Consider the following 11,530-nt stretch of genomic DNA (forward strand, 5'->3'; position numbering starts at 1 on the left):
GCAGTGTGTGGGCTTCTCATTGTGGTGGCTTCTCGTTGTGGAGCACGGGCTCTAGGTGTGTGGGCTTCAGTAGTTATGGCACGTGGACTCAGTAATTGTGGCTCATGGGCTCTAGAGCACAGGCTCAGTAGTTGTGGCACACAGGCTTAGTTACCCCACAGCATGTGGGATCTTCCCAGACCAGGAATTGAACCTATGTCCCCTGCCTTGGCAGGCGGATTCTTAACCACTGGACCACCAGGGAAGTCCATCATTTGATAATCTTATATCAGATTTTTTTTCTGGAAGAGCCTACTCTTTGTGTCTCTTTTTTGGTTAATTTTATAGTTTTCCCTTTGATTTGTTTTGGCCTCTTGCTTCAGCAACATCAGTTATGCTATATTGTCTATTTTTCAAATATATATTTTTTCCCTCTCTACTTTCTATCTTTAATTTCATATCGTGATTTTTCTCAGGCTACTTTTCCATGTTGCTGACTATTTTTAGCAATATCTTACTTCTGCTTCCAAAGTGTATCTAGTCACATTGACTAGACTAGTCACTCTAATTTTTAATTTGGTAAGTACTTATTGCTGAGTTGGACGTAAGTAGATGTAATGATTTAAATTATTTTTGTTTTGAATACACAATACAAATAAAGTAAAAATTCAAATGCTACTACAAATGGCTATACAAACAAATGGAAGTCTCCTACCATAGCCTCTCAGTTCTTCTCTCCAGTAGTAACCAGTATTACTACTTTCTTGTAGAATCCTTCCAGAAATATTCTGTGTATACATGTAGCAGTTTAATTTTGTATTAATTATTTTCCTCTAGTCTCTGCCTCTCACTTCTCATGTCCTTTCAGCTCTTCTTTGAATTTTTTATGTTCTTTGAATTTTTTAAAATGTTCTTTAAAGTCCACATTCTCTTCAATTTCCTTGAAAATGCAGATAAGTATTACTTGTTACCCCTGTGTAGGGTATGTCTCAATAGAAGTTTCCCTGTGGGCGTCTTTTTATCCAAGATTGCCATTTGTTTAAAAATAATGGATGGAAAGAGAGATGTTATGAGCTGAAGTTGGCAGCTTTTAAGTCAAGTATTTTACCTCTGAATACTTTTCCACCCAGCCTGCCATCTAAGGTGTGTGTGTTAGGGAGGATTTAAACCTCTGTCTTCAATTTTCTACTAACACACAAAGAATAAGTGACATGTGATCTATGTTCATGCTTTTCTTTCTTTCTTTGTTTTTTAAATAAATAAATTTATTTATTCATCTATTTATTTATTTATTTATGGCTGCATTGAGTCTTCATTGCTGTGCACAGGCTTTCTCTAGTTGCGGTGAGCGGGGGCTACCCTTCGTTGCAGTGCGCGGGCTTCTCATTGCAGTGGCTCCTCTTGCTGTGGAGTACGGGATCTAGGTGCACAGGCTTCAGTAGTTGTGGCTCATAGGCTCTAGAGCACAGGCTCAGTAGTTGCGTCTCCCGGACTTAGTTGCTCCACAGCATGTGGGATCTTCCCGGACCAGGGCTCGAACCCGTGTCCCCTGCATTGGCAGGCAGATTCTTAACCACTGCGTCACCAGGGAAGTCCCTATTCATGCTTTTCTACTCTCATTTGTCCCTTAATTTTATTCCTTTTGTTAATTTCAGTGGCTTTCCGGGACCGGATTGGAATGGTTACAACTGTATTCTGTCATTTTTTATTTACAGTTGCCTATGAATAGGGTTTTTTCAAGTTGGCTTCTTATGGCTGGGACAGAAAAAGATTCATTTCTTCTTTAGTGACATTTCTTCCAGGAGCCCCCATCCTAATGATCCCTCCCCTATTTACATTCCTTGCCCATTACTAGAATTAATTCATCCTTGATGTGTAGATGTTCCCATTGACCTTTACGCTTCAAGTAGAATACTTCTCCTATCCTACGTTTTATGGTTTTATGGTTTGTAGTCACTTCCTGGCAAGTCTTTCTTCTTTTGCTCCATGCAAGCAGACACCTCGTTGTGTTCACTTTTTATGTACGATGCTTAGTCAAACGTCTTGCCATAGTAGACACCCAGTAAAGCAGAGGTTCTCAGTCAGAGCTGTGTGGCATGATCACCTGTGAAGTGTTTTTGTTTCTTTGGGGTTTTTTCTTTTTTTTTTTTTGGCTGTGTTGGGCCTTAGTTGCAGCACACAGACTCTTTCGTTGCAGCGAACGGGCTTTTCTCTAGTTGTGGCACGTGGGCTCAGTAGTGGCAGCACCTGGGGTTAGTTGCCCCGCGGCATGTGGGATCTTAGTTCCCCGACCAGGGATCGAACCCACATCCCCTGCATTGGAAGGTTGATTCTTAACCACTGGACCACCAGAGAAGTCCCTGTGAAGTGTTTTTAAAACATCAAGGTCCAGGTCCCATATCTGACCTACTGAATCGTTCTGCAGGTTGATAAAGTATGGACATTTGTGTTTTTTTTTAAATCCCCCTGGGTGAGTGTATAGTATAAGTTATTTTGGAAAGCTGTTATTTTGGAAAGCTGTTTGGCAGTATCCACTATAAGCATAAACCTACCCTATCACCCAAAGAAAAATGAGCTCTCGGGAATTCCCTGGCGGGCCAGTGGTTAGGACTCCACGCTTTCACTGCCAAGGGCCCAGGTTTGATCTCTGGGCAGAGAACTAAGATCCCACAAGCCACACAGCATGGCAAAAAAAAAAAAAAGCTCTCATGGGCATCAAAACATATATAGGAGTATTTATAGCATTTTTACTCATGAAGGATAAATTGTAGTATAGTTACAAAATAAACTGCACAATAGTTAAGAAGCATGAACTGCTGATACATGCAATGTGGCTGATATTATGTCAAGTGAAAGAAGCCAGCTATATATGAGTTCATACCATGTGACTCATATATGTATGTGAAATTCAAGAACGGGCAAGTACAGTCAGTGAGGATAAATCAGAATAGTGATTACCTCTCAGGGAAGGATATTGACTGGGAAAAGGCACAAGGGAATCTTCTGGGGTGCTGGAAATGTTCTGTATTTTATTTTATTTAAAATTTTTATTTTATTTCATTTTTATTGAAATGTAGTTGATTTACAATGTTGTGTTAGTTTCGGGTGTACCGCAAAGTGATTCATATATATTTTTTTCTTTTTTTACATTCTCTTCCATTATAGGTTATTACAAGATATTGAGTATAGTTCTCTGTGCTATACAGTTGGTCCTTGTTGGTTATCTATTTTATATTTAATATTGTGTATGTGTTAATCCCAACCTCCTAATGTTCTGTATTTTAATCTGGTTGTGGTTCACAGATGTGTAGGATGTAAAAATTAAGATACACTTAAGATTAGTGCACTTTACATATTTTACTGTGTATATGTTTGTATTAGTTTCTTATTGCTGCTATAACAGATTGCCACAAGCTTGGTGGCTCAAAACACCACAAATTTATTCTCTTACAGTTCTGGAAGCCAGCAACCGTAAATCAGTTTAACCAAGCTAAAGTCAGGGTGCCAGTAAGGGCAACATTCCCTCTGGAAGCTCTAGGAGAGAGTCCCTTTCCTTGACTTTTCCAGCTTTTAGAATTGCATTTCTTGGCTCACTGCCCCCTCTTCCATCTTCAAAGCCAGCAGCGTAGCATGTTCAAATCTCTCTCTGCTTCTGTCACATCACCTTCTCCTCTATTGTCAAATCTCCCTCCACTTTCCTCTTTAAGGACACTTGTGATGATTATATTTAGGGCCCACCTGGATAATCCAAGATGATTAATCTTCCCCTAAGATTCTTAACTTAATCACATCTGTAAAGTCCCTTTTGCCATATAAAGTAGCATCCCCAGGGTTTGGTGATTAGGACCTAGATATCTTTGGGGGCCATTATTTAGCCAACCACAATGTTATACCCCAGTAAAATAGTAAAATAAAACAATTCCCACAGTTGTTTCTGAAGAGCAGCTGAGGAAGAGAATCATTATAATAATCATTTGACTTGAATTAAACTAGTATTTTTTTAATCCCATCTATGTAAGAATTAATGAGCTTAAAGTGAGTATATTCTTTATTACTGTTGGAACAATTTTCGAAGGGAGGCTTAAAAGTCTTATTTTCTTTAAGATCTTTTAAGAATAAGAAAAGATTTACCTAACTCATTCGGAAGAGATGAGGCATAGCTGAATTGCTAAAATCATCTTGGCCCATGGAAAAGGGAAGAGGCTCTGTGTTTAACTAGGTTTGATCTCAACTCTGAGTTAGTAGCTTTGTCACTTGGGACCTTAACCTGGCAAGTTATTGATCAACAGTTACACCTGGCACATAGTAGGTGTTCAGTAACAGACAGTCTCTCTGTTTTTAAGACTCTGATAATTACCTACCTTTTATGTAAAATGAGAATAACAATGGTACCTACCTCATAGGTTTGTTGTGAAAATAAGATAAGGCATGTTATGGCTTAAGGAAAAATTCCAGCACATACTAAATGTTCGATATGGCAATATTTATTAATTTTTTTGTACTATGCGTGTCTCGTCAAGTAAGTTATATAGAATGCAAGGGTATTTGCTTAGTTTTCTGCTTATGGTTATTCCTGGGAGAAAAGCAGACAGTTGGAAGACAAGTCTGAGCAACGTTTTGGACTCCTTAATTTTGTTTTACTCCAGGTTGCCACATTTATCCTCCAGAAGATCCTCTTAGATGACACTGGTTTGGCTTATATATGTCAGACGTATGAGCGTTTCTCCCATGTTGCCATGATCTTGGTGAGTTCTTTGATTTGCCTTCTTTGTAACTGCTTCTGATCACACAGCTTAGTCGCTTTGCAGTCGACACTGAGCTGCTTCAGTCTCCCAACTAGAAATAACAACTGTGGAATCTTGTATAACTGTTCTTGCAATATCTGCTCTCTGATATCAACTAGGATTATTTTGTGTTTTGTGTGTTTTTTTCCTATCCCACCTTGTTTTGGGGGAAACAGGGTAAGATGGTCCTGCAGCTATCCAAAGAGCCTTCCGCCCGTTTGCTGAAGCATGTAGTAAGATGTTACCTTCGACTCTCAGATAATCCCAGGTAAACATTTATAGGATTTATAGGACTTAAATACTCTGGTGAGTATTTCAGGGGAAATACTCTAGTGAGCAGTTGCCCCATCTCATGGGGTAGCTCCTATGTCTTTAGGACAGGGAAGGGATAAAACTATATTTAGCTTGTCTGAGACAGACCTTGATTTATTCCTTTTAAAATCTGAAGTGCTGAATTTAAAACTCCATCAGAGTTTTATCTCCGCACTGGAACTCCGTACCCTACTCTAAAATTCCAGAGAGTTCAGACAGTGAATCTTCTGATACATTACTCCTGTGGTTTGAGCTTTCTGTTGCTACTCCAGGTGGTCAGAAAGAAAAGTATACTTTCAAAGGTCTCTTAAGAAAGGAACAGGCCCAGAGGGCTCTTGAATTATATTTCCAGTTCTCTTCCTGTAAAGTCCTTGAGCTAATTGTTTTATCTCCCTATGTTCGTAATCTTTCTGCCAGAAATCATACATTGTAGATACAATGCGTTTTAGAAATATTTGACCTTTTGCTTTGTAAATCCATAATTCATGCTGAAAGCCACTTGCTCAGATTCTCCTAAACCACATAATGGGTTGATTTCTGTGTTCTAAGGAATGAGGATAACTTGATTTAATGTGAACTCAGCCTCCTGCCACTGAGGTTATTTAAGCCCTAACTATTTCTTTGACCATTTTGTCTTGTTCTTTAGTGGTTCCTGTTTTCACCAAAGTTTGAAAATATGTTTATTTAAAACTCTCCTTGCACAAAGAACCTAGGCTGAGTACAAAAGCTATAACTTTTTTTAAAAAGCAGCCTTATAAATAGTTAACATTTACCTTTTTGAGTTTTCAGATTCGACTTTTACTGGTCATATTTTAAAGTAAATGAAACATTTAAAAGTTCATCTGATAATAATGTTACCATAGATTTGTTTTTACTGCTCATCTCTTATTAAGGGTTTTAACTATAAAACTGAAGCTGTTTTTGGAAAGACAAATTTATATCAGTTTAAAATTCATTAATTTATCATACTATGAGTGAGGTCATATCCCCTGTTAATGTACTGATTTTGGAATATTTCATTTACTGTATAATCCATATATTTCCAACATGAGTATTATGACAATGTTTACTGTAATAAATCAGAAAGCAGTTTGAATTGAAGTAAATTATTGCACCATTTTATTCCATTTGCTTTGTCACAAAATTCTATATTGGGGCATCATTCTGAAAATGTTTGCAGACAACAGATCCTGGAGCAATCTGAGCCTATGCCTAACATAAGCTTTAAAGAATTTTAATGGCTTCTTAAAGTACCTTGACAGAACCATAGATTCCCAGGATTCTATGTATTTATATCTAAGAAAAGGGCTCTTCCCTGTCCCCCAGATATGGGTTTATTTGTTTGGTCTCCCTGGTCGGTTTGTTTATTTCTGATGTAGGGCACGTGAAGCACTGAGGCAGTGCCTCCCTGACCAGCTGAAGGACACGACCTTCGCCCAGGTGCTAAAAGATGACACCACCACTAAACGCTGGCTTGCACAACTCGTGAAGAACCTGCAAGAGGGCCAGGTCACCGATCCCCGGGGTATCCCCCTGCCCCCTCAGTGATCCTCCCCCGTCCCCTCCCACTACTCCCCCAAGTTGGGGAAGGGAGGGGGAACCTGCGAGGAATACAGCTCAGGTTTTATCGCTGACTGGGAATAGACGACCTCAATGCTGAACTGCACTGGAGAAAAGAGGCACAGTACCCCTGCTGAGGTGTATGAGCTGCCATCAGGCTGCCTTGAGGACCTGGGCTCCTTCTGCTACTCCCAGGAAACAGGCTCCTGACACAGTGTTCTGCCACCACAGCCAAGGAGGGTGTCAACACCAGCAAATGCTGTATTTGCAGCATGCCCAAGATGACCGTTCTCCCTCACCTCTACCCAGCCACTGGCAGGGAGGGGAGACAGTGGTGACAGCAGCAGCACTCTAGGCATGGTGAACACCTGGGACCAAGCCATGTGGCGTTTTCTTATTTTGCCTTCCTGGAAGACTCAAGATATGTCTCTTCATCCTCTCTCAGTATTTGTTTACTTTGGTTTTTTGTTTTTAATCTCAGAGAGAGGTGTATTTAGTGGACACAAGCTGTAATATTCAGCAAAACTTTGTCAGTTGGTACTGTTTACAAGTCTGTTAGATGTGTAAGCTCAATAAAAAGTTGGTCTGGGCATTACATCCCCTCTAGCAGGCCAGTAGCTGCATGAGCTGTTGGGAGGAATGGGAGGCAGGGGAAGGATATAAAGCCAAAGGACAGCAGGAACCCACCACCTGTTTCCCTTCCCTTTCCCATTCTTTTACCCCTAGTTCTGGATGCCATAAGGACCTTAACCTTGCTTTTGGCTTTAGCTGCTAGCATTTCCAAATCTCCGTGCTTTTCCATTCTTCACTTCCCTCCTATTAAACTTAAAACAGACGTCTTAATTCATCAGGCTGTCCTGGAAGGGTATTGTATTGGGGGAGGAGAGGAGATGGTGGACGTCACCTTCAGTTCAAGTCCTCAAAGTTATTTTCTAGATGACTTTTAAAAGGGAGGTGTCTGTGCTTAAGATGATAGGCTACTTGATCGTATTCTTTGCCCTAGTGTGAATCTACAGTTCCATCTGTCTTCATGATTGTACTTGAAGCAGTATTAGCTGAATGAGTTAATTTTATTCAGATTTAAGATAGAGGGCTGGACTCTGCTTCCTCACTTATTCTGTCTTTTTTTTTTTTTTTTTTTTTTGACACATTCCCCTTTGGTCTATGGGAATTACAGGGTTGCCACTAAAATATTTTACACTTTTTCATATTGTGTCAGAGAATCCCCCTTCCTGCTCTGGAGCTTTAGGTGACTCTATTCACAATCCAGAGGCTTGAATCTGCAGTGTAAACTGCCTTGCTTTCCCCCAGTCCTTCCCCCTGCCATCACCTGCTTTCTCTGTCTCTAATCCCCATCTGCAGTCAAAGATGGGATTATTAGCCCAACTAGAGAGAGACCAAGTATTTTTGGCCCATATCTCACACGACTGAAGGTGTCCCTGAATACATTTGGGGAGGGTTTATAAGGGGCAGGCTCAGAGAAACCTTGGCAGAGGCAGTTTGCCAACCCAAGGGCTCTTTCAAGCCGACTTTCACAAAGGGAGCCGGCTTGTTAGTTGGCTTCTGTCTCTTTAGAGCCAAGAAAGTAGTAATTAAGTAGCCTAGATGTAGAAAGGGTCGGATAAGCACTTATTCCCCTGCTTTCCAAAATGAAGAGGAGAACCAGGCCAGCTCTCACTAATCTCAAGCCTGAAGAGAAGAGGTCTTGGAGAAATCAGAGAACAGCATGGACTGGATAAATGTCTTGACTCCCTTCAGCCCGTAGTTTTGACCTGGAGAGTCCAGCTAGGGTAATCCTGATTTTTGCCAACCACCTTCCTTCTGAGCCAAAGTTTTCTCATTCCCCCTTCTCTGGGGAAGCAGCTGAGGGCCAGGCCTTGCTCCCTGAAAAATTCTCTTCTGCATCTTTCGGTGCATTGGCCATTGTACTGTGCCAATAGTATCTTAATTCTTGTACCATCTATTCTCAGCTGGCCTTGGACCCCATGTAGGAGTTGCGGGGAGGGGTGGAAATGGGTGTTGTTCCTTGTAGTTGATCCTGATGTCCTGTGTGTATAAAGAGGACCTCTCCCCCGCCCCACATTTTCTGTGTTCCATCCTCACTCCCTCAACAGGATTGAAATAAAACATGCTTCTGTTTTTGTAACAATAATTTTTCTTTTAAACTGGAGATTTTATTTTGTCAATATCGAGGTATCTAGGCACTGGTCAGATGATCCTCATCAACCTTGCCTCTACCTCTGTTGAACTACACACACACACTGCCAAGAGGGCAGTGATGGTTCCTTTCTAGATAGGTCCTTTGGGAGAAGATTACTGATGTATAAAAGCTGTTTGCAAGGCTGAGATGGTGCCCTTTTTCGGACAAAGTATCTCTTGCTGGGGCAGAACCTCACTCCTGGCTGTAGTAGCTAGAACAGTACTAGTGTGGGAGAGACTTCTATAAATGAAGAGGTAAAGCTTGAAACATTTTATCAAAGACTTTAATATTCATTTCTTTCCAGGGTTCAAGACTTAGAGCACATCTCCAGAGTTGTTTCCATCCCTGTTCCTGGCTCTTAATGGGAGAGAGCCAACCTCTGCTTCCAGCTTCTTTTTTCCAAGGGTTGAGGGCCTTCATTTCAGTGATGGTACAGGGCAAGGAGAGGCATTGGTAGCCTTCAGAGCTTCCTTACTAGCTATATGTATGATTCCCTTGCTCACTATTCCTGCTGCTCAAAGGCTGGGAAAGTATGAGGGGGAGAGGGGGAATACACAAAGTTAATTGCTATCAAAAGTCCAAGGAAAACATTTAAAATAGGAAACCATAGAATGAAATGAGATTTTTCTTTCCAGAATGTTGTGGAATTTAAATTTTTTTTAATAATACATTTATTTAAAAACCAGATATAATAGGTAAGTTGAACAACACAATTAAACCTAGCTTAACTGACATAAATAGAACATTGTCACTGAACCAACAGTATACATATTTTTAATAGCACCAAAAGCTTTTACCAAAATTGATCATAGCTGGACCATCAAGTAAGCCTCAGGAAATTTCAAAAATAATTTAAAATAATACAGTGTTCTCTGAACACAGTGGGATTAAGCTAGGGAAAAAACAACAACAACAACAACAACTGGAAAGTCCCTAACTGTTTATAAAACAGGAAGTAGAGTTCTAAATAACCCACTGGTCACAGAAAAAAAAGCACAAAGGAAATAAAAAAAATTAACTGGTAATAAAGATATGCCATATCAAAACCTGTGGTATACAGGTAAAGCACTAAAATATATAACTTTAAACTCACACATTACAAAAGAAAGGCTGAAGTCAGTGATCTAAGTTTTCACATCAAGAAACTGGGAAAGAATAGCAAATTCAAAAGGTAGAAGGAAGAATGCAGAAAAAAAAAAAAGTGAAATAGAAAACAGATGTACAAGAAGGAAAATCAGTGAAGCCAAAAGTCATTCCCTCAAAAACAGTAAAACTGATAAACCCATAGACTGATCAGGAAAAAAACCTCAACATTAGAAATGAAAAAAGAGGGACTTCCCTGGTGGTCCAGTGGTTAAGAATCTGCCTTCCAATGCAGGGACGCAGGTTCGATCCCTGGTTGGGGAACTAAGATCCCTCATGCTACGGGGCAACTAAGCCCGCATGCCACAACTAGAGAGCCCGCATGCTCTGAAGCCCGTGTGCCACAACTAAGACCTGATGCAGCCAAAAATAAATAAAATCTTTTTTTAATGGAAAAAGGGACATCATTCATATCTTAGAGTCACCAGTATCAGAAACTATAGAAAAGGGGAACAGATCTCAATTCACTTTTTAAAAATATATATATTTATTTATTTGGCTGCACCAGGTCTTAGTTGTGGCACATGGGATCTTTAGTTGGGGCATGCAGGCTCTTAGTTGTGGCATGCGGAATCTAGTTCTCTGGCCAGGGATCAAACCCGGGCCCCCTGCATTGAGAGCATGGAGTCTTAACCACTGGACCACCAGGGAAGTCCCTCAATTCACTTTTGAAGCAGTATAACCCAGCCACCAAAACTATCAAAGATATCACCAGAAAGGAAAACCAGGCGCTAATCTCTCCCGGGAATGTTAATGTAAAACTGCCAGACAAAATAAGCAAGTCAAATCTAGCGATATATAAAAATGATAATAGGTCATATCTAATTTGGGTTTACTGCAAAAATACAAGATTGATTCAACACTTGAAAACTAATGGATTCAATTCACACAATCAACGTATAAGGAGAAAAATCAATCTAGACACATGCAGGAAAGAACGCTATTCAACAGCTATCCATGATTTTTAAAAACTTTGAAAACGAGAAATAGAAGGGTATATCCTTAATCTCATAAAAATCTTACATATGTATGTAGGTAGGTTAATTGATTACACACAAATATATATATGTGTGTGTGTAATTACTTTGACCCAAAATAAAATTTAATTATAATTTAAAGAAGTTAAAAGTTTCATATTCATGAAAACAAAAAAATTTTTTTAATAAAATAAAAATCTTAATAAAAACCCTACAGTAAACCTCTCAGTGATAAAATATTGAAATCATTCTCCATGAGATGAGGAATAAGATAAGGATGTCCACTATCACAACTCCATATACCATTATACTGGTCCCAGCCAGTGTGATTAGTCAAGAAAATAAAAGAAGGGACTTCCCTGGTGGTCCAGTGGTTAAGACTGTGGTCCCAATGCAGGGGGCCTGGGTTCAAACCCTGGTCAGGGCTCTAGCCCGCATGCTGCAACTAAAGATCCCGCATGCCATAACTAAAGATCCCTCATGGTGCAACTAAAGATCCCACATTGCTGCAACTAAAGACCCTGCATGCTGCAACTAAAGATCCCACATGCCATAACTAAAGATCCCTCATGCTG

General features: G+C 40.0%; 1 protein-coding gene across 1 annotated transcript in view; it reads left to right on the plus strand.

Moving 5' to 3' along the window:
* CNOT9 (CCR4-NOT transcription complex subunit 9) overlaps positions 1 to 8,778 on the plus strand; it is a 28,114-nt gene extending 19,336 nt beyond the window's left edge. The window contains exons 6-8 of the mRNA XM_065880764.1: positions 4,626 to 4,724; positions 4,940 to 5,031; positions 6,455 to 8,778. Coding sequence (XP_065736836.1) covers positions 4,626 to 4,724; positions 4,940 to 5,031; positions 6,455 to 6,623 — 360 coding nt within the window. The 3' untranslated portion in view covers positions 6,624 to 8,778. The remainder of the gene's footprint in view (positions 1 to 4,625; positions 4,725 to 4,939; positions 5,032 to 6,454) is intronic.
* The last annotated feature ends 2,752 nt before the right edge of the window (positions 8,779 to 11,530 follow it).

The sequence above is a fragment of the Phocoena phocoena genome, chromosome 7 (genome assembly GCF_963924675.1).
Source record: "Phocoena phocoena chromosome 7, mPhoPho1.1, whole genome shotgun sequence".
In the NCBI taxonomy this organism is placed as follows: Eukaryota; Metazoa; Chordata; class Mammalia; order Artiodactyla; family Phocoenidae; genus Phocoena; species Phocoena phocoena.